This window comes from the organism of the source record quoted next, unplaced genomic scaffold (genome assembly GCF_019419815.1).
Source record: "Pyrus x bretschneideri cultivar Hongxiangsu unplaced genomic scaffold, Pyrus_bretschneideri_v1 Contig14, whole genome shotgun sequence".
NCBI classification, from domain to species: Eukaryota; Viridiplantae; Streptophyta; class Magnoliopsida; order Rosales; family Rosaceae; genus Pyrus; species Pyrus x bretschneideri.
This window is the reverse complement of record NW_025999435.1, coordinates 6565761-6589192: the sequence shown is the minus strand read 5'-3', so window position 1 is coordinate 6589192 and position 23432 is coordinate 6565761. Positions and strand designations below refer to the sequence as shown.

Here is a 23432-nt window from a genome sequence, read left to right as displayed (position 1 = left end):
ACTTAAAATACAGTTGCGCACACATATATCTCTACTAATTAATGAAATTCTTTTTATCAACCAAAAGAGAATAAATAGACAATTTAGTATCCTATCACACAAAAAAAATCATGGGCAATAATGAAATTTCACATACCCAAATTTTACTGTTTTTTATTAAAGCCTCACATACAGATGATGTTAAAATACCTAACATTAAAAAAAAATAAAAAATAAAATAAAATAAAATAAAACCAAAAATAAAAACCTCACACTCTCCCCACATTCTCTCTCTCTCTCTCTCCCTCTCTCTTTCACATTTTCTAAAAAACATTTGTTCATAGACGCAAAGTGTGTAGGCAAATACTAGTTATATATAAATGTTGTTTCACTTAAAGTACTGTGTTCAGAAAACAAATATTCACGCATTTAACTGTATGCATTTCGCTTTGGTTAGAATTTTCCGTGAATTTATACACTACATAGATGTTTTAACCGTTTTACTTCAGAATTATTTTAGACGCACGCCCAAAATCACGTACAGCCATCAGGAAGCTTTGTGAAACTGCTGCTGCAGATTTTTGAAGCTGAAAACTTTTATTATTAACAATGTTGAATTTGAGATCATCATCGTCATCCTATAGTTTTTGGCTACTTTGTTGTCTTTTAGGTGGCCCGATGAACAAATCCGTCTCCACGTCCACATTTGGTGTCTGGGGCTGGAATACTTCACGATCATCTCCATGCTTGCTTTTTCCCGAAGGACCAAGTGATTGCATGCCACACTGAAACAATTAACAGTCATATAAAATTTATGTATATATTCGAATTTCGATCCTTTCACAAATGTTATTTTTTACTATTCCCAAGTATAGTTAGACTAGATTTTGATTTTGATTTTGATTAGGTTTTATTATGCCTACAAAAAGTTAACCAAGAATATTGTACTTAATTACATACCAAAATTAACACCTACATATCCAACGTCAAGTTTTAATAATAATACTCATCCTATTCAAAGACGACAATGAATTTTCTAGTCAATTTATAACGCTATATATATATGACATATAAGATGTTTATATTGTCAGATTACGAATCATGGCCATTTGAATGCATGTATGATCAAATTTACAATTCAACAATATAACTTAACCATGATAACAGTAGCCTTTATGCATATCCAAGTGATTCATTTGTAGATATTGGAGATCGTGAACCCTAATTGAAAGTGGCCAAGAATCGTATTAACCATAGGAGCCTATACAATATTGATGTTCAACATTGTTAAGAGAGAATCTGGAATATTACCATTTCCCGTAGCTTTGCATTTTGTTCCAATAGGTTTTTCTCCTGAACATGGCATATCAGCATTTTCAGACAAATAGACATACACGACCGCAAGTAATAATATGTAACAGAAACTTCTACTGGTGATTACCTCTTCCTTCAGCTTATCTATTTGCTCCCTCAATAACTGATTCTGATAAGGAAAAAACAAAGTGCATTACATGTCAGTAAGTTCTAGTAATGATTCAAAATATATGACTCAACTCTCCCTTAATTTTCGATGTGAGATTCACTCTCAACACACTCTCTCATGGCACGTAAGAGGTCATTTTAAGATTAATATGTAGACAACACAAATTGAAAGAATTTGAGGTTACACACCAAAACAAATTGGCAGTAATAAAGGTGGCCCAACTCCTTATAAAATATGCAAGGTCGGTTAATTCACTGGTGTGAGATGATAAGCTCATATTGATGTATATTTTACATCAAATTCACTTGTCTTTTCTTAGTTAGATCCCTACATTTTCGAGCTATTTACTTTGTTTTTGTCTTTTTAAGGATTTTTCATGCAAAAAAGAAGAGAGAAACAGCACAAGTGGGATTTTAAATAGCAAATTCGTCAAAACTGCCTGCGCAGATCAGCTGACTTTGTCAGTGAGTTGCGAACAGCTCATAATGAATCAAAGAATGAGCTTTATATGCTTGGAAATTTACGGATGTCTATTTTCTGGAGCATTTTACGGCTTGTTAATATCATTTTTCTGGAAGAAATTATGCTTGTTTTAACACTGAAAGGTTCCTAAGAGGCTGAGCAGTTTGTAACTGACAAGAAAGCAAGCACAATAAATCCTATCAGCCAAAATTGATGTAGCGGATAAGCTCATATTTATATATATTTTACATCAAATTCACTTGTCTTTTCTTAGTCAGTTACTAATATTTTTGAGCTATTTACTTTGTTATTTTGTTTTGTAGGATTTTTCAACCAAAGCAGAGGAAAAGAGCACAAGTGGGGTTTTAAATAGCAAATTCATCAAAACTGCATGTGCAGATCAGCTAACTTTGGCTGCGAGTTTCGAACAGCTCATAATGAATTAGAGAATGAGCCTTGTATGCTTGGAAAGCTACAGGATGTCTGTTTTCTGGAGCACTTTACGGCTTGTTAATATCATTTTTCTAGAAGAAGTTATGCCCGTTTTAACACTAAAAGGTTTCCAAAAGGCTGAGCAGTTTGTAACTGACAAGAAAGCAATGAAAGCAATAAACATAATAAATCCTAGCAGCCACAATTGATGTAGCCAAAAAACCACAAGTCTCGATACTAACTGGCTTTAACTAGGATTGAATTATCCTGATGGTGGGAAACATAACACATTTAGAAGATTATGAAAAGAAAAGAGAGGAAGCTAAGTGTAGAGAGGAGGAAAAAAGGCAGCAAGAATGTGGAGAAAGCAAGGCAGCAGGAAGGAGAATCAAAGAAGAGAAGAGACCTCATTCTCTTCTTTCGGTTTTATCTCCTCAAACTCATGAATTTCTTTTGCTTTAATTTAAGAATTATGTGTAACTAAATTTTCAAAAGTTAGGGGTTGTTTTGAAGCCTCGATTATGATTGCAAGTTTGTTATGACGTTTTGTTTGAATTTCTTTAATGAAGGATGAAAATTAGTTCACCACCTATGTCAATGATGAATTCTTTATGTGTTTTCTATGGATGCATACTTAATAAACATAATTAGGATTCCAATGCTATGAATATGTGTGTGCCTACCCTTGCCAAATGAGGATCTCCATATGTTCTAGAGTAATACTTATTAATTGCGATTAACATGTGAACCAATTTCTAAGATAAGTAAGACAACGCATGTATTTACAATGTCTTGTGATGACTCAAACTCTTTTTGTTCTTTAATGATTTTTACTTGTTAAATCTATGAACACATCATTCTAGATTGCATGCTAGGGACTAAGTTAAGTTGAAAACATCATTCTTTTAACATACTTCGTAAGAAATAGTAGTAAGTTAAGTTCTAACAGTGAGCCAACTCAAGCATCTTCATCCAGAAGTAAAAGGAATTTGAATGAAACATAACATGATTCTTTGGTGGTGGATAGCAATTTCCCTAACTCATTTTCTCACTTGCGAACTACAGTCTATTTTTATTATTTCATTTTCGTTTATGTCATGTTTTTGTTGAATAATTAAAATAACAAATCAACTCCAAAAATCCCAAATATTTGTGAGTGTACCTCTCTGTGTCTAGTATTTGCATACAAAATTTCGTTGAATTTAGATAAGTGTAACTCGGTCTTATAATTAGTTTTCGGTGGCTGGTCAGTATAAGCAGCAGCCCATTTTTTATGATACTTTTAAGTAGTTAGGTTTCAATCTTCTGCAGGAAAGACCTTTATTTTCATATGCTACAATTCATAAATCCTAGTGTTAATAAGGAAAATCAATAGGACATATGTGTGCTACTTTGTGGCGTGCTTTTAATTCTATCACTAACCAAGAATACCACAACTCTCACTACTAATTGGGTTTGATTAGAATTGAATAGTCATGATGGCGATAACTATAACACCTTTTGAAGCTTATGAAAAGGAAAGAAAACAAGTTGAACATAGATATTGGGAGGAAAGGAAGCTAGCAAGGAGGTGAAAAAGGGAAGCATTCAAGGCAGAAAGGATAACACTATTCTTTTGGTTTTATCTTCTCAAACTCATATCTTTCTTTTGTGTTAATTTAAGAATCATGTGTAACTAAATTTCTAGAAGTTAGAGGCTGTTTTGAAGCCCAGAATATGATTGTAAGTTTGCTATGACATTTTGTTTGAGTTTCTTTTATGAAAGATGAAAATTAGTTCACTACCTATATCAGTGATGCATTCTTTATGTGTTTTCTATGGATGCATACTTAGTAAGCATATCTAAGATTCTAATGCTATGAATATGTGCATGCTTACCCTTACTGAATGAGAACCTCCATATGTTCTAGAGTAGTACTTGTTAATTGTGATTAATATATGAACTAATTTCTAGAATAAGTAAGACAATGCCAATACTTATGATGCCTCGTGATGACTCAAGCTCCTTTTGCTCTTAATGATTTCTACTTGTTAAATCTATGAACACGCCATTCTAGATTGCATGCTAGAAACTAAGTTAAGTTGAAAACATCATTCTCTTGACAAACTACGTAAGAGAGAGAGAGTAATAAGTTGGAGTTATAACAGTGAGCCACCTTGAGCATCCTCATTCGGAAATAGAAGGAATTCTAACAAAATATTACACGTTTGCATGATTATTTGGTGGTAGATAGCTACCCCTAACTCGTTTTCTTAATTTGTGACTCAACTTTGTTTTCATTGCACTACCCCTAACTCGTTTTCTTAATTTGTAACTAAACTTTGTTTTCTTTATTTCATCATTGTTGTTGTTCTATTTTTGTTGGATTTAATTAAAATAGCAAATCAACTCCAAAAATCTCAAATAAATGTGAGTACCTCTGTGTGTTTAGTGCCTACATATAAAATTTCATTGAATTTAGATGTGTAATTTAGTCTAATAATTATTTTTCGATGGCTAGTCAGTAGGAATAACAGCCCAGCTTTTGTGATACTTTAAGTAGTTTAAGTTTCAATCTTCTGCGGAAAAGACTCTTATTTTTATATAGTACAATTGACAAATCCTACTGTTAATAGAAAATTAATAAGACAATTGTGCGCTACTTTGTGGTGTGCTTTTATTCCTATCATGAGATTCACACTTTCAACAAATAAAACATATATAACTTAAACGTTTGACATTTAGAACTACTAATTATTTATTTTTTCCTCTCCTATCCGGAATGATTGCTATATCAAGTACACTTAATTGGTGACCTACTATGTAAACTACAAAAGGTGAATAAAGTCAGCTTCAATATTTCTCTCTTTTGAAACCCTTATTGAAGAAAGTTGAGGTTCCATCATAAAATCAATTGACAATATAAGGAGTAGTCTAACTTATTTATAAGCCCATGCAAGGTTTGTTGGATACAAAATCATGCATATCCACAGATGGAAACGTAATGTAGTCGGAATTGCCCATGAACTTTGACAAGGAGAGAATGAGGTTGATTGGGTGGTGTGATTGAATCCAGAGCAGATTGTCTACATATCTCTGAGCATGGAGAGTCAAATCACTAGTTAAGAAAGGAACATGTATGATGTGTGCTACATCGGAATATATCCTCATCGAATGTGCCTTAGATTAGGTGCGTAGAAGACGCTCCTCCATGTCTACACGTAGACGAACGTAGAGAGTATATATACATCCCTTGTAGAGAATGAGTTTATTGTGTCATCAAAGTTCCTTGGAGATGTTAGAGAGGGTCTTGGATCATAAAAGACTAATATAAATACCCGAACTAAGGTATTTGTAGAGATCTTGAAAGGTGCAATCCTAATTAAATCAAGAGACTATCTAGGAGAGAATTTAGGACAAGATATACAATCCTCTTAGGATTATGATTACGTTGTCCAATCCCAAGGTATCCTAATTTTAACTTGAATTATGATTTCCTTACTTGAGAGACAAGTGATATCTTTAATGTGCTTAGAGCTAATGGAGCAGTGCCGGACTACCTTGGCCTATGGTAATCCGATCTGGAATACCCATAGAGCTCTAATCTCACTTTGAGGGTTTTTCCGATCATTCTAACTACCCTAAGTGCCACCAAAAAATTATGGTCCCACAAATGCCTCTAGCTATACTTCTGAGAGTGTGTTCAGCTCAAAGATGGATGGTTACCAATGGACACAAGCGAATCATTCCGGAATAACCTTTTCTGTAATACACACCGGAATGACCTTTGAACTTCAACAGCTTAATGATCCAGAGCTAGCCAACTAGTCCTGCTTGCTTATCTCTCAAAGATCTGATCTTTAAGAGTTCCAAACCATATTGTAAAGCCATGGGCGGAGTTTCAAATGCATAGCTGAAAAGCTGGATGCTAGGTGGAATGCGCCGTTTTTTATTTGTCCCTAGGACTTAGATGCTTTTAGAGATATTTTGATAAGTTTATTTCACTCAAGCCTTTAATCTTGTTAGAGTAAATTACTTAAGAGCTTGTCATCATTTGCTTCCCTTTAATAGAATATAGTTTAATCTAATAACATATTCAGAGTTAATAGGTGGCGTAGTCAAACACAAATAAGTTTGTAGGCTTAGGTAGCTTCAGACCCCCTTGATAACATTGAAAAGATTAATCTTGTTGGTTAAGTAATGATGATTGTTTTAACACTTACAAAAGATTAATCTAAGTGTTGTAAAAGAGGTTGACCATGACTTTGATTCCGTTTGTTCTTTAACTTTGCCCCATTCTAGGTCTGAGGATTTTAATAATAGCAATGTGTAACCGAGAAGGAGTTTCCTTTCCATCCCAAATTACATGTTTGCCTGTAATGAATCTTGAATCAAAAGTTCATTGGGGGCTTGGTCACTTGCACGTGGGATTGAAAAACCTTCAGAATCCTTTTGACATACTCTATATGAGTCAAACCTAAGTGTTTCTTATCATATTAAACTTAGCTGACTTTGCTAAGCTATTTCCTAGAATCAAGCTCCACTAGAATAAAATTCCACTTGAGGATTTCCTAATTTAGATGCCTCATTTGGACCTACTTTAGGCACAAGATCGCTGCAAAATGTACTTAACTTAGTACATGATCCGGGATAGAAGTATTCATACTTTAGGTTTGAATGTGTAACCCACAATTCTTAGGTTGCATGAACTTTACAAAAGCCAGATGGTGCACTGTAAGCTTTCGGACAACGAGACTATGTTCCAATGTTCATAGTTCGCCTAACATAACCACGCTTAATATGACTCGAGTTTCCCAAGTTGGTAACCGGAACATCATGGAATAGGCTTTATCACACAAGACTCCTATGACATTATTACTTTGAATTTTTATACTTGCACTATTGCAAAGTTTCAAAGCTGTGTGATATTTGGGACATTGAGGGATGCTGTGTACAGCAAAAAGATGATGTAAGAAAGAACAAAGTCATGCGAGGATCAAAACATGCACATTCATGCAAGAAGGGATGAGAGTTGTTAGGTGGCAAGGATTCACATTCCTTAGGTCATCTGTAGTGACAATTTGAAAAGATCATTTTGAGATTTGAGGTTTCTATTCTAAATATGCAATTCCCGATGTTAAACCATGCTACGTGCCTGATTCATTCCATATGACATTATTTCTTTGGCCAAGCTAATTTGCTTGTGGTGGATTGATGGAATTTAGAATTGAACCAATCAGAGGTTGATTTGGTGGGAGCCACACATGATTGAGGCTAACTCAAGTTAGAGTGTAACTCATGCGCATGGCTCATTATGATTCCATGCCCCAGTCTTTGTATGAGATCTTTAAATCATGTAAAATTCGACATTTAATCATGTATAAAAGTTAAGTAATCAAAGGTACTTACCTCTTGGAGCACCACCATAGCTTGTGCCAAGGTTGTTCACTTGACATATGGGCCTTCGAGTTATTTTCCACATTGCAGTTTGAACTTGAAAAGGTGAACTATGCAAATCCATAGAAAATCTTTGCTTGTGCTACTCGTAGTCAAATGACAATATTTCTTCATTAGGGACTGGAATCATAAGCCTGAAAATGTTATAGAAAGCTATCGGTAGCTTTCCAACAATACAAGCCTCTATGTCCAATTATGTTTGAGGAATTCCAGTTTAGTCCATGAAATGGACTGATGTGCATAGGCAAATTGTCGATTGCCTTTTGCTCAGCACAAGAGTTGGTTCATGTTCCGCGTTGAAACTATGCTTAGGGGGTCTGCAGTTACAGACACTTTTCATGTTATTGGGATAAGTCCCTCATTGCTCTAGAGTTGCCAACACACTTTTCATGTCCTTCGAATTAACCAATACTCGCACTTTAGCTTGTGGAGAATGGCATGGTGTCCACGCTTCATTGCCACACTCATGAAAGCTAATTGTAGACTTCATACAAGAGGTCTACGAGTTGGTTATGTGATGAGGAGTTGGTCAGCACAGAGCCAAACCTGCCTTTGCCTCCTTTCATGTTGGCCCAGGAGTCTAGGATTTCCTAGGCTTATCATTCAATTTCTATGCACAAGAAGATCCTCTTGAAGAAAATGGAAATATTTAGTTGAATAAATAAAAAATTAAAAACTTGCTCGTTTGGCAACCAGACCCAAGCCGCAAACTTCATACCAATACTATGTAAAACAAAAATCTTTCAGTACAAAAGGTAAGAATTAAAGACTTAGCTATAATACGTAGCAAAACGCTATGTGGGAAAAGAGCCCTTGCTTCATTTCATGGAGCATTAATCAAAGCTCCATTGGGATTTTTAGGCTTTCATCGTTAGTCCTGGTAGAGGTTGTGTGTCAAAGGAATATGAGTTCATATCTCAATGAAAGCATCAATTTTTTCAACCAAAATCGTGCACGTCCACAGCTGGAGGCGGAATTTCCCTTTAACTCATGTGAAGGGAGAATGGGGTTGATTTTTTTTTTTTGGGGGGCGGGGGTGTTGATTGATCCAGATGGGACTGCCTACATATCTGCGAGGATGGAATTTACTGGTGTAGTTCTAAGAAAGGAGTATGTATAATGTGTGCTACATCAAAATACATCATTGGCGAAGGTGCATTGGCTTAGACATGGAGGAGATGCTCATCCATTTCTATGTGCAGACGAACAGCGTGTAGAGAGAATATGTGCATCCCTTGTAGAGATTGAGTCTTGGATCATAACAGACTTAGAGAGAATAATACTTAGGCTAGGGTATTTACCAATGTTCTAAAAATCGGCCTAGGCGGCTGCCTAGGTGCTACAAGGTGGCCGGCCGCTCCGATTAGCCTATAATCGGGAGAAAAAACGGCAAGAGGATTAGGCGGGCGCAGAGGCAGCTTAGGCGATGCTTGGGCGGCCTAGGCAGACGACTTGATGACCTAGGGGGTTTGGGCGTTTTAGACATTATGTCGTTGTAGAGAGCTGGGTTCTTGTTCTGGTTCTACCTTCTGCGTTTCAAGAAGATGAAAGGAAGAAGACGGAAGGAAGAAGAAGAAGATAGAATAAATGAGTTTCTATTTCTTACCACTTTCCCACGTGATAGACATAAGTCACATAACCACTCCACTTTTTGTTTTATTTTTTTATTTTTAAATTAATTAACTTCTAATCCTACAGACATTGAATATTGTGTGGTGTGCCCCACATCCTTTTTTGGTGCAGTGTTCCCCACCTCCCATTTTACATACTACAAATCACAACGTTTACACCTTTACTTTTTTTTAAGTTCATTCACTATATAATAAATAATCTTTAAAAAATATTTATTAAGTAATACATAGTTATTATCATATGAACTTTCATCTTATACCATCTAATTCATTAAAAAATAAAAAAAAATCCTATTTATTGGAGAGACATTGTTTGATACTCTTTTTGCATTTTATTATTATTTTATTATCTTATCCATGTATTTCATATAAATATAATTTTTTGTAAGAGACAATATGCACTTATTTACAAGATATACAATAAATTTACCTAAATCCGTCTAGGTGCCCGACTAGCGCCTAGTGTTTTTTAGCACCTTGGTATTAGGTCTTAGGAGACGTAATCCCAATTATATCGGGAGACTATCTAAGAGGGAATCTTGAATAAGATATCCAATCCCCATAGGATTATGATTACGTTGCATAATCCCAAGATATCCTAATTTGACTTGAATTAGGGTTTCCTTACTTGGCAGATAAGTAATGAGTTTAGAGCTAATGGATCCGTGCCGGACTATCTTGGCATGTAGTTATCTGATCTAGAATACACACGTACCTCTAATCTCACTTCAAGGGCTTTTCAGTCCTTTTAGCCACTCTAAGTGCCAGGTGTCTTGAGCTTAGAAAATCATGGTCTCACAAGGTCTCTTCTCCCATCAATGTGAGGTTCATTCTCAACACGCCCTCGCATTTTCAAACCTAACACGTGGGCAACACAAACGGGAAGACGTGAAACATGCATGACCCTTGGGCTTTACACGTGAGATTCATTCTCAACACTACCCTCTTGTCCACCAACCCAAACCCTAGATCTGGTGCCTCCAGGAACGACCCCTTGCTCTGGCTGGGGTCGGTGAAAGCCCTCTCCCCTCCTCTCCTAAGCCTCCTCTCCTTCTTCATGTACATCACACACTCCTCCCATGAGTTTTCCCCTCCACAATCCTCCCCCATAATCACTAGCTCCCTTCTTCTCCCTTTCACTCTCTCTTCGCCCTCGGTGTCGACCCTTCTGGGCGTAGATTTTAGTAGTTTTGGTGTTTTTGTGTTGTCCACCTAGTAGTTTTGTGCTCGCTTAGCCGAATTTTGTGGCCTCGCTGTTCAATGGTGGCTTTGTGTGGGCTATGGATGCAGGCATTTGTCATCATCTTTGTGGTATATTTGCACCAGTGTCTAGTAGTTATTGTAGTGGTTTGGTGGCCACATAGGTGTTTGCTTTTATTGTTAATTGTTCGATAGGACCTTCAGATTAGGAAAATGATCACTCAAGAATATGTACCCATTGGCACCATCTTGTGCTTGTTATGTTCGTATTAATGAAATCTGTATCATTTCTTGTAAAAACTTGATGACCTATATATTAATGATAATTATAAAGAAAACCAGATGTGTAGAGCATAAGAAGGAAAAAGAATGCATTATATAGAACTCATAATCTGTACCTTTTTGGCCCTAATTTTTTTTAAGCTTCGCTCCAGTTGGTTCTCTGTCTGATGTAGTTCCTCCATGGAACATGATTCCAAATCATTACCTAACAGCTTCCTACACCATACGTAAAGCATTTATCTATAATCTCCGACCAAAATGAAAATCTGACTGCAGTATATATAGTACATAACCAATTAAACAAGCTTAAAATACATATTTCAAGTTAAGAAGCGAATTAAACCTTTTAGAAGCTTCAATAGACTCGATCTTTTTGGCCAAGGTTTGAGTGTCATTCGTCTCATGCTGCATACAGTCCAATAATAGTAAAAAATTTAGTAACGTTTCTCATGCATGCAGATGCAGGTTTTAATGAAAAGGCATTGCCTTAGATAAAAGAAGGTATATATGTAATAGCCCTTCCAGAAAGGATAACCATTTCCCCCGTGGAGTCAGGTGCGTTTTTCAGTTATGATTTGAACCGTCTAATTTTAAGTTTTATATAAAGATAGTTCTTCAATAAAAGTTAGCCAATTATATAGCAGCAGAATTGATGTTTTTAAATTGTATGAAAGGATTGATAGAAAGACTGTGTAATGGTAGTTGACTCGAACTACCTCCATATCTTCTTGAAATGCTTTAGTAGTGAGCTGGCCTTGATCCTTCACTCTCATTTGGTAACGTTCTATTGTGCTTCTGATGCTGAAAGCACAAGAAGAGATAAGAATACCACTAACAGTGCTAGTTAAATATGTTAACCAAGATTAACTAATTGCATGCACGTCCAGATGTGAGATTGATGATCCACTATTCATTTAATTCTTCAATTATATATGAAGATTTTTCAAAGTAATTCTTCAAAACTAAACCCAAATAAAAGTTTCAAGTTGGGCAATGGATTTATATGTATTCATAATTCATAAAACAGTGACAAGCCATGGACGTCGTGATTTGGAGTTTGAAATGAAAAGCTAATAAGATGACTAAGTACTACATATATAAGATTATGGATTGAGGATTGAGGATTGAGGATTGAGGATATATATATATATATATATATCGAGTATGGAAAGAGAGGATATATCATAATTCAGTGCGCCAAAGGCAAGTCAGGTCGGGCACAGTGTTAGCCCCTTAGTCAAGTTATGCAAAAGGTTTTTTTTAACAAGGTGGAGGTACACTTACAATGATTTAAGAAAAGGGTAGATCGAGTTGAAGGCCACGGCGGGCACCCCTTACTCAAGTTATGCAAAAGGTTGCTTAACAAGGTGAAAGTACACTTACAACTTAAGAGAAGGTTAGATCGAGTTGAAGGCCATGCTATAGTAGAGAAAGAATAAAAAACTAAATCTCTCTGGATATCAAGTCAACCAATTTATTGTTCTTATCTCCAGATTCTAACAACTCGTTTGGAATGTGTTTAAAAAAGCTATATTTACACTCAACTCAAGTCTTAATTCTATGAAATTCAAATCATGTCTCATTGTGCCCCTAACGTTAAGTTTACTAAGAAATTCGTTAAAATTGTTTACACTGCACAAATAGGACCAATTGTAGTTGATATATGTGTCATTTGTGACGGGTAAATAGTTTTGAATAATTTATTAATGAAATTGATGATATGGGCAAATTGAGACACGATGGAGTTAAGGCAAAAACATTTGAGTTTTAGAAGGTTAAAATGAGACTTGAGTTAAGTTTTAGGAGTATAGATGTCAATTAAGTTGTTAGAAAAAGTAGAGGTTGGGAGAGAGATCATGGCAAACGATTGTTTTTTTAGCATTAGTGAGTTAAATTGTTAAATGTTACGGGAGAGGGGATGGATGGGTATTGAACCCACAACAGGCATTATTGTTTTTCGCTACTACAGTAAAGCGCCATCTGCATGGTAAATGATTGTTTAGTTATTATTTATTTGGATAATAATACTTACATTCCCCCTTGGAGAATGTTTTATGTTTTCTTAATGTGGAAATTTCATAATGGGAACCATTCAACTTCTTAATCTTCATTTGAACGGTTCATCAAGAATATGTTACTTAGTACCTACAACGTTGATTTTTTGTATACATTTGAATGACTAAATGATTTCCAACTCAAATAATTTGTTTGTAGCGGTGATCTTTAAATGAAGATTAAAAAATATCACGATTACGATTAGAAAATTTGTATGGTTGGTATATATTATTTGCATAGGGAAAATGAGGTCATCCCTTCACGGGAGAATGCAAGTATTATTAAAAGTATAGATATAATATATCTAAAAGGTACGGATATTTAAAAAACTAAACTATACATACGCCTAGTGCTAGTCTACTAGATGGAAACATCTTAACATGGTATAGTTTCTACATGTTATTTATTTATAACCTAAAAGGACATTTTTCTGTTGATGAAAATAACAAAGAAACCTAGTACTCTTGTTTATATATTGAATGGGAAATGATAAACATACCCCATTATCAGTCTTTCAAACGCTCCTAATTAATTTTGGCGGTTGAATTCGCTTGATTCATGCTTAGAAATAAAGAGGAGTGTGTGACAAGTTAGAAATGGAGTGTGAACATCACTTTCCATATTGAACAACTTCTTAGAAGGCATGGTTAACAAAAATTATTGTTATGCAAAAAAAATTGTAGCTCAAGTAGCTAAGAGCAATCACTCATGTACATGAGATCTTGAGTTCAATCCTCCCTAACCCAGGATCGTCCTAACCAATATTTGAATACACCGGAATGATGATCTTAATTCTCTTGTCCTAATTAAGCATGCAATATGATAAAATGAAGCTAGCAAATGGTATATTTGCACTCATTTTAGTTGGAACACATTTGTATATCCATTATAGTCAAATTCTACTTTGGTTTTACTATAATGGCTTATATGCTATTTTGTTCGAACACATTCGTAATATTTTTTTTCTATTATTTCTCAATCACAAAGAAGATTCTCTTAGCACAAGTACCTTAGATATAATATTAAACTTTTTAAATGAACAAATATTTTGGAGTGTGCTCTAGGGTATAAGATGTCGATCAATCAGTTCTCAAGATTCATGCATTTCTCAACGCTAAAATTAAATCATTGTTGGTAACAAATCAAACTCATCTCATACTTCAAACAAGATTATTAATTTAACTTTACCAGATAGTATTTATTGAGTGGAGAAGAGATTCTCTCATACATCATTGATAATTTATTATGTCTCAATCGTTATTAAACATGTAGTGATTTTTTTTAAAACGTTATAAGCACTTATTAGACGACAACGTCATTAAAACTAAATCTTAATTGCATAATTAGAGAATCTCTTCTAGTAGAGATTATTAAAAGAGACCCCCTTATATATTTTTTGGTGAAGGGAAAACGATATTACGTCTCAATCATCATTAAACATGTAGTGATTTTTTTAAAACATTGTAAGTACTTATTAGACGACAACATCATTAAAACTAAGTCTTATTTGCATAATTAGAGTATCTCTTGCAGTAGAGATTATGAAAAGAGACCCCTTCATTTTCAATATATAAAATGGGGAGGCCAGGAACTAAAGCTATATACACTGACATTTAATTTAAGAATTGAAATTAAGGTAATTGTATACTGATTTTTAAGACAAGTACAACCATTGCTCAGAGGTCCCTCAGATACAGTACTGAACAGAATTCCAAGATTATTTATCAGTTATTTCACCTTACATTATCAGTTATTTTTCCACTGTTCGGGTTCATTTACACCATCTATTGTATATCACTGATTTAGATTCAATAAATTAAGATCTACAAACACAAAGATTCAGTAATTAACAAATCAAAACTGATGACAAATAGATATAGCAGAAACTACTGTACATATTTATGTCCTCAGATTCATACGGTAGAGAGAATTACATCTAAAAGATTTATTTTTTATTGTTCAATTAACCCAGAAATTTTGCGGCCCTTGAATAAATATAGTGAGTGAAAGATCAGCAACAAAAGATAAAAAAGAAAACCCAATTAATTAAAACCCAGAAAACTTTCAACCCAAACGCAAAACAATGAAACAAAATTAGCACAAAAAAAAAAAAAAATTGAATCAGAAAGGATCCTATACATCTAAAGCCTGATCAATATTTGGTATTATAGATTTTTTCCTATCTATTATCTGCTGCACGTACTACACAAGAAGCAGCTTTTATCCATCGATTACGGTCAAAAACTGAGATTCAACAAAATATAAATCGTAATAAAATGCCAGATTTAGTAAACAAAATAAAACATAAAATTATGGTTGTGTTCTAAACGTACCTAGTGCTCGAAAACTCATAGAGCTTCCCTCTTGCGGAGAAGATCACAAGTGCAACTTCAGCATCACACAGGACTGAAAGCTCAAAGGCTTTCTTCAGCAGCCCATTTCTTCTCTTGGAAAAAGTCACTTGCCTGCTCGCTGCATTTTCGATGCGCTTCATCTGAGTCTTCCCCCTCACCATTTTCTCACCTTTCCGAACACGAAAATCGAATTCCGGAAAACCCCAGTAGCCGATTTCCCGGAAAATCTCAAGCAACCGCAAGAAAAAGGGTTTCTAAATATGGAAAGGGGGCAGACCAGAGAAACCTGCAATCCTAGAAAATAATTTGAGGAGGAAGAAGATGAATTATTAGTAAAGATTAATAGAGACAGATTGATTTGCCCTACTTTCTTCTTTTACTTTTTAGGTCTCAAAGTCTATGAGGAGAACCCTAGGAATATATGTACACAAGTATATTTGAGGAAATATAAAAAGCATGGAATAAAATGAAAAGGGCAAGGAGGCCATCTGATTTGAACCTAATCCATCATCTCCCTTTCTCTTTTTGGTAATTAATGGGCACCTCCCAAAAAAGTAAAAAACAAGGGAATAAATTGCACAGCCTACACATGTCACCCACTCACTATTTCTTCACCCAATGGTAAAAAAATAATTGAAACCCCTTAATGGGGTGCACAGAAACTTGATGCCATCAAGTCTTTCGGTGACACGTGCAAAAAGTGACCGACAACCGTCGCCGGTACTGGCCGGCTCAGAGGTGACGAGCTTTAAAGCGAAAACAGCGAACATTCTTGTCTATTGCCAGTTATAACTGGACAGTCGCTGTAACAAGAAGTTGCAGGTAAATTTGGAGCACCGAATGGGCACCGTAAAAATGGTTCGTTTTAAAAAAGTCTTTGTCCGTACGAGGGGCTGAGACGTCAAATATCTCCGTGCGATTGGATAGAGTGATCAGCCAATAAGGTGTTGCCACGCGTCGACGGTTGTCAACATCACAAGGTCTGTCACGTGGCTTCTGCTTGAGAGGGGTGTGGAGCAGGGACCACACGAAGGAACTGCCGTGTGACGGTGAACTCCTCCCATCCGTTTAATTACAACAATCCTCTCTTAATCTGTTTCTGTGGTTCATTTGCGTTTGTGACTCTATTGCCCCATAGTTAACCAAATTATGACCAAGTTAACCTAAAGGACTACAATGTTAATCGAGAGTACGTTTCAACATTTGTAAGAAAGAAAATAAAAGTTCTGAGTTAAAAATCGACACATGATGATGAGTTTAAGGACTATTACTGTAATAAGTCTTATCTTAGTTTTTCCACTTTATATCTTTTAGTAAATTTTGGGGACAAATTGTCTGGATAAAGTTTTGGGCAAAATTAGTAATACACTCATAAAGAAAGGAAATTCTAGTGTATGCCAACTCTTGAATATGACATCATTCACACAATAGCAAGTCATCTGTAAGTTTACATTTCAAGTCCATCACATTAACGATTAACGTGTGTTGCTTTATGCGTCAGGTGAGACCTCACATCCCACATTTGTGTCCCACCTGCTTGATCCAAAACCCCTATGACCATGGAACCATGGGTATGGTACTGCCGCATAAGGTAGCTTTCGGCCAAGAGTCCAAGACCTTCGAAAGTGGATGAGTGTTGACTTGCTGGAGTTGATATTTTGAGATCTACCAAATCAAGGCCACACAAAAATAATGTTAAAATAAATGTTAGGTAAAAGGTAACTTGTATGTGAAGAGACAGGGCATTCAATGCATGACATTATTGTGTAAAAGGTCTCCTCTGTTTGGGTTTTGCTTTTTTATTCTTTTTCTTTTTCTTTTCTGTTAAGGTCATTGCAGCTGGTAATGAAATATTGAAATGTTGTGTTTTTGGTTCGAGTCTTCTGGATTTCTGGTTGCTTTTTTTTAACGTTCTCCTCTTATTCAACCTTCTCCTAGTAGTATCACCATTGCAATAATTGTCATCTATTCAAATAATATATCATTCGTTCAATAAATATATTTATCGTATAATTTTATTTGTTACAAAGATTTTCTTATTTGTGGGCGAAGATTACTTGGAAGGTTGGCCTCTATTTTAAGTAAATTGGACTAGTATAAATGTTTGAGAAAATTAACTACAATAAACATATTTGACATTTGGTTGCAGAAATAATTAATATTTATTATTTGTCATTATATCATCATCGTGTTGTTGTTATGTCATAGTTTCAGCATTGATATATGATTAATATGTGGTCATTACATATAGCTATTTTCCTTATTTTTTTATATATAATCAATCAGTTATAATTAGGTGTTGAACTTGTACTCTAAGTGAGTCGAATCTGGTATTACTTACTTATAAGTAGAGAGTAAAATTACTAAATTGTAATACTATATTTTGCATAGAAGTCTTATTTGGTACACCAAATAACAGAGACTGGCTTGACTAGGCCTAGTATACCACGTTTGGTGTAGCTGGTTCTTAGTTTAAGTGGTTCTTAGTTTAACGGAACAACTTCATCACTTGGCTTGGGTTCTTATTCTAAAGATTTCTTTTTCCTAGAAATTTTTTCCTTATCTTGAAATTTATGGGTTGGATTGTCATCCGTTTATAACAATCTGAAAGAATTTCAAAGATTGATCGTCGGGTAAAAGCACAAGGGAGTTTTTTTGGAAAAAAATTTCATGTGGATTGTCATCCATTTGTAACAACCTGAAAGAATTTCAAAGATTGATCGTCGGGTAAAAGCACGAGGGATTTTTTTCGAGAAAAAATTTCGTGTCATGATTTTTTTAACTAAGTTAAAAGTATATGTGATAATTAAAATGTAATACAATCTTAATAATAGTCCAGAGTTCCAACAAACATACGTTAGTATTTAGGATTGACCAGGACTAGAGTCTAATCCCATCTAATTCTAACGACCAAATTAGCAGGGGTCTAATAAACTATATGACTTTTTTCCACCAGAATGGAGAACGCCAGAACTACAGAAAGATGATGCTAACGTTGCAAAGGAACAAGCTGCTCAAACTGATTTTTCAGGGTAAGAAGAGGTAGAGAAAAGGCATTGAGTCAATGTTCGAGTACCAATCGCCACGACGTTGAAGTAACTCATGTCATACTCTTAATAAAAGTCCGAACAACCTTCAATAAAAGAGTATTTGTACCCGAAACTAACACATGTAAGTAGGTAAAGAATACCTAGAGACGCAAGACAACTCTCTAAGTAACCTTCAGCGCTGTACATACATTGGCCAAATGGTCCTAAGTTCCTAACATTGTACCACTATCTACTTCCCTTACTCTTTTGTTTTATTTTGTCAAAGGAATGGTAAGCATTAAGCAAGTTGCGGTCATAAAAGATTTTGAAAATTAAAATTGAGGCTACGCACGTAATTAAGCTCAAATGAGTTTATATATTTGTGGATTGAGATCGTTGGACATATATTTGGTGGCTTACTTCGTAATATATTTTTACATTATTGAAATTTATTTTTACTCAAGAAAATGGGCAAATCAACTCACTTAAACAATTCTAATTTCTATGGTGGGTTGGGTTGAACGGTTTTTGATTATTTATTTTCTTTCTTATTCCTAAAGAGAGTATAAGTGACAAATAATCTAGAATACAGGTAGTAAAGTGAAGTCAAATTAGCACTCTAAAAATTCATGTAATAATGTAAGAAAAATGTTATTAGCATTTTAAAAATCCAATTTTACACTCATCATAAGTGTATTTTTTTTTTAATTATAGAAAGTTGAAGCACAAAATGAGATTTTTGGAGTACCAATAGCAATTCCCTAATGTAGCATTAAACTTATCTTGTGAATTTGGTGTTGTAGAATCATTATTTATTACTTAATATTTAAATTTCATAAATATAAATAAACCAAGTGTGTTTAATAACTATTATATTTATGTATATGTGTATGTAAAATACATGTATGTTTAAAAATTGTTCTTCAACCCAACACAACCTACTTACTGTACGGGTGGTGGTGTTTCTGCTCAAAAATAATTTTTAAAAATTTACAACCCAACCGAACCAAACAAATTTCGTTGAGCTGGTTTATAAACCCACGAATGTGCCCACCCTAATTTGCCGGGAGGCAGACCTGGATCCGGCCCGGAAGTCGTTGACCCACAAATATAGGCAGTGTGTAGACTAGTGGACTGACTGTATACTTTTATCTCAGCTCTCTCCTCCTTCCCTGCTGTGCAGAGAGTCTGCACAAAAATGGCTTTGCAATTGCAAGTGCAACTGCATACTCCTCTTAGTAACAACTACCAATTACATATTCACCGACGTCTAAATCAACAACCCAACCGCCAAATCTTTGTTCCATTATCCTAATCTCACAGTCTCTGAGCTCCCTTCGTTCTCGGTCGATATCTCCGTGTGAGTAGCTATCTTCGCATTTTCTGCTCTTTTATTTGAATAAAAAATATAATCTTTTCATTTAGATTTATCATTTTTTGTTTGTTGTGTACAATGCGATTGCAAAACTTGTCGGATTCTTTTCATTCGCATTCGGGTCAATTATGCATCCGGACCATCGCAGGTGCATTTCTTTCTGTTACTGACTCTTTTTTTGTTCCAATATTGTTTTCTTTTTGTTTTGATACAAAGATATTCTACTCTAGATACAAGTTGGACTAAGCCATCATTATTTATTTGGTATTGAATTCATCTCACATGATTGTACTAGATAGAAGGCTCACATGAGCATTGGTTATGCAATGTGATGGGGTGAGAGTGGGAAGAGAGAATGCGGCACGTCGGGACGCGAAAAGATTAGATTGAGGATAATACTTGCATTCCCAGTAGGAGACGAACCCATTCTTTCACTTGCAAATATCGTATCTTTACCATAGAAATTTCATAATCGAAACTATTCAATCTCTTAATCTTCATTTGTATCCCTACAAAAAATCATTTGAACAAGAAGCATATTCATGATGAACCATAGATTTATTTCATATATTTGGAGGACTAAATGATATCTGATGCCCTAGGGTTGATCTTCAAATGAAGATTAGAACATTAAAATAGTTCCGTTTGTGAAAGTTTTACAGTGAAGATACGTTATAAGTAACTGTGGGAATGAGCTCACATGCTTAATTGGAAGAACATAAAACTTGAGAGTAATCCAAGCAGACGATTGAATCTAGTATTAAGTGACATTGTGACGCAGATTTAGTTGACATTCTTCGTTGGTTTTGTTTGTTTCTTGGTTACTACTTGGACAAAGATAGTTTTCACGTGCTTACATCAAATTTATCATCATTAGGATGATGCAAACATATATGTCTTGTAGTAATAATAGAAACTCAAATCTTTCCTTCAGGCTAGAAAATTGAATCTTTAATTGCGCTGAAATCAGGTGAAGAGATGCTAAGAAAAGCTAACGGTATTATTGTCAACTTAAAGTTTTATGCTCTCGACAAACAGCGTTTTGATTTGCAACGGCTGCAATGCATTTAATGGTTTTTGTCAACTTAAACGTTTTGTGCTGTCGATAAAACAGGATTGTTTGCAACTACTGCAATGCATTTTTCTGGAGCACCAAAACCTGGGCTTGTTCTCTTAAACAAGTCGATCATGACTGCCATGGTGGCATGACAATGTGCTCATGCACATGTAACCCTTGCTGGTACATATTGGCTCTTGTCCTTCCACCTTTCACAAGGTTTACCAACAGGTTCTTGAACCTTGTTTAAATGAATTGGTTGGTCATCATTAAACCTTGTTTGGATGAAGAGTTTAGTGAAAGTGAGCTACTTCCACAGAAGGTTGAGTTTTAAACCGCTACACTTAAAACTGGAGTTTGTCTGAATGTAGTTGTTTAAGTGATTTACATGCCAAGACTTAAACAACCATATTCAGCCAATATTTTGTAGAATCCCCTTTCATCTTAATATTTTGTAGACTATGTTTTTTGGTATGTGGAAAGATACGCATACAAAAGAAGTGGATTCTTTTTCTCATTTTTAAAGTAACAAAAACCTTTTTCCACGGCCCAGGTACTATGCACCTGCATTAGGGTTTTTGATGTTTTCAGTTGGGGTTAGTTCCAGCGAAAAGGATTTCCTCAAAGCTTTTAAGAGGCCGACATCTGTTTTAGCTGGTTATACTGGTCAATTTCTTGTCAAGCCGCTCCTTGGGTATGTTTTTGGATTTATCGCGGTAGCAATTTTTGGTCTTCCAACTCCAGTAGGTAAGAAGATTCACCCTGCCTCCCTGTCAGAACACTAGAATGAAAGTGTGAACTTTTCTTATATCTGTGATCAGGTGCTGGGATTATATTGGTATCTTGTGTTAATGGTGCCCAGTCTCAAACTATGCTACTATTCTGACTGGACCCGACAGTGGCCCCTCTGAGCATTGTCATGGCATCATTATCTACTGCTTCTGCAGTATTTATCACACCATTCTTATCGTTATTGCTCATTGGAAAGAGATTGTTGACTTAAGGGGAATGGTGTCCAGCTAGCATTCTGCAGATTATAGTCACTTCCAGTTGCTGCAGGCTTGCTTTTGAATCCATGATACACCAACTCTGGATAATATCGATTTTAACACAATGTTCATTTGGAGAGATTCTGACTTGTCTTATATATTGCACCTTCAGGTTTCTTCTCCACATATGTGATGCCATTCGGCCATTTTTGCCTCCGCTATCTGTGTGTTGGAGCACCACTTGCCATTAACATTGAGCCTGATATGTCTTCTTTTGGACTAACCGTTTTGTTGCTCTTTATCGCATGTTATTTGACGGTTTTTATAGCTGGCTATTTTCTTACTGGCGTGGTCTCTCATACGACACCTGATGTTAAAGCTCTGCAAAGAACACTATCCTATGGGACAGGTTCTAGCTTTCTCTCTTATCACTTATCAATACATAATATTTAGGAATTTATGACACTATTAATCATTCGCTTTTGCAGGAATGCAAAGAAGTCTTCTGGCCCTTGCAAATAGATTTTTCCAAGATCTGCAATCTCTATGAATCAATATCTTTGGCTTATATACCAATTTTGTTTTCTTTTTACACCAATTCATATCATGTCACTTAACCTTACTGCAAGCAGAAAGGTTCTTCTGCAAGCACTAAACTTCTGCATTAAGTTTAAGATATTCACTATTTTTACTGTTGTCTACTGACTGTGATCATGTCTTTGGTGGGCTTCTCCCTCGTCATGGTTTGCGCAAAAAAGAAAGAACTATGACAAAGCGCATCTCAATTGTCGAAAGTTGGTTTGATGGCTTGCAGCATATGGAGAACTTTTTTTTATCGAAACGTATGGAGAACTACGACTGAAGTTTAAATAATTTTGTACTATTACACTATGTTTGGACGGGGGAATAAATTTGGAATTTTGACGAAAGTCAAACTTTGATATGCACCAATTCTCTTGTTTGGACTTAGAAATAAAGAAATTTAGAATTTTCACCCAAAAAGAAAAAAAAAAAAAACTTAAAATTTGGGATCTTCAATCCCAAAGTTTAAATTCCATATAATTAGGTGTCGCTTTCAAATTTCTACGAGTGAGAGTTTAAAAATAAAAAATTCTGTATTCGAATTCTATTGTTCTTTTAGGTTAACTGAACAAGAAAATTCACAAATTCTAGAAAATAAAATTCCGTTATTTTAAAATTCTTTAGTAATCTTAAATCTCCATATACAAACGTAGTGTTAGAGTCTTTATTTTTATACAACTGATAATAGGGAAGATAATCAAACTTAAAACCTTTAGTCTAGAGGTAAATGTTTTTTAATTAGTTCAGCTACACAAGCCCACCCCCTATAAGAGCTAAAGTTTGTATAAACTCATTTTGTATATTTTGCCTCATGTAAAAATTATGAGTTTCAACATTTTGAATAAAATCAAACACACTCTCTCCAATGTTAGCAAAAGAGAGATGGGAAGAAAATTACAATAACTCAATTTGTTGTAGATAGTACTATTAATTATGAATGTGATTGTATAAATATGAAAAATTCTGAAAAGATTTGGAGATCAAATTCTTATAGGTTTATATTACGTGCAATGTAAGAAAGTCTGTCATGATTAAATAAAGGTATAGGCCAAGGGGTGAGGACATAATTTACATACTCCCGAGCT

At 35.0% G+C, this 23432-nt stretch overlaps 2 protein-coding genes across 12 annotated transcripts; one reads left to right on the top strand and one right to left on the bottom strand.

Moving 5' to 3' along the window:
- Positions 1-333: 333 nt before the first annotated feature.
- LOC103937603 (agamous-like MADS-box protein AGL19) lies at positions 334-15823 on the bottom strand. 2 transcript variants are annotated; one of them, XM_048579956.1, is made up of 8 exons: positions 15683-15823; positions 15295-15601; positions 11623-11707; positions 11250-11311; positions 11023-11122; positions 1421-1462; positions 1291-1332; positions 334-764 (listed from the first exon to the last, which is right to left on the bottom strand). In XM_048579956.1, exons 2-8 carry the CDS (start codon positions 15474-15476, stop codon positions 618-620), a joined length of 660 nt encoding a protein of 219 aa, XP_048435913.1. In that variant the 5' UTR covers positions 15477-15601; positions 15683-15823; the 3' UTR covers positions 334-617. The 2 variants fall into 2 exon arrangements, with proteins under 2 accessions (XP_048435913.1, XP_009345827.1); XM_009347552.3 differs by having other exon boundaries at positions 15295-15812.
- A 3524-nt stretch (positions 15824-19347) lies between these two features.
- On the top strand, positions 19348-22690 carry LOC103937601 (probable sodium/metabolite cotransporter BASS6, chloroplastic). Of its 10 annotated transcripts, none has more exons than XR_007256702.1 (5): positions 19711-19867; positions 20834-20959; positions 21330-21523; positions 21598-21937; positions 22094-22690. XR_007256702.1 is itself a non-coding variant. In XM_048579955.1 (4 exons), the coding sequence occupies exons 1-4, from the start codon at positions 19848-19850 to the stop codon at positions 21660-21662; spliced, it is 405 nt and encodes a 134-aa protein (XP_048435912.1). In that variant the 5' UTR covers positions 19711-19847; the 3' UTR covers positions 21663-22690. The 10 variants fall into 10 exon arrangements, 1 of the variants encoding a protein (XP_048435912.1); XR_007256701.1 differs by having other exon boundaries at positions 21598-22174; positions 22254-22690; XM_048579955.1 differs by having other exon boundaries at positions 21598-22690.
- Positions 22691-23432: the final 742 nt, after the last annotated feature.

Excerpts from the sequence above, each read along its gene's own strand:
- LOC103937603 (XM_048579956.1), bottom strand. The coding sequence starts at position 15,476 with ATGGTGAGGGGGAAGACTCAGATGAAGCGCATCGAAAATGCAGCGAGC. Across the intron at positions 11,312-11,622 it reads CATTTCAAGAAGATATGGAG|CATGAGACGAATGACACTCA; the intron begins GTAGTTCGAGTC and ends GACTGTATGCAG. Across the intron at positions 1,463-11,022 it reads AAAAAATTAGGGCCAAAAAG|AATCAGTTATTGAGGGAGCA; the intron begins GTACAGATTATG and ends TTTCCTTATCAG.
- LOC103937601 (XM_048579955.1), top strand. The coding sequence starts at position 19,848 with ATGCATCCGGACCATCGCAG. Across the intron at positions 19,868-20,833 it reads ATGCATCCGGACCATCGCAG|GATTGTTTGCAACTACTGCA; the intron begins GTGCATTTCTTT and ends TCGATAAAACAG. Across the intron at positions 21,524-21,597 it reads TGGTCTTCCAACTCCAGTAG|GTGCTGGGATTATATTGGTA; the intron begins GTAAGAAGATTC and ends ATCTGTGATCAG.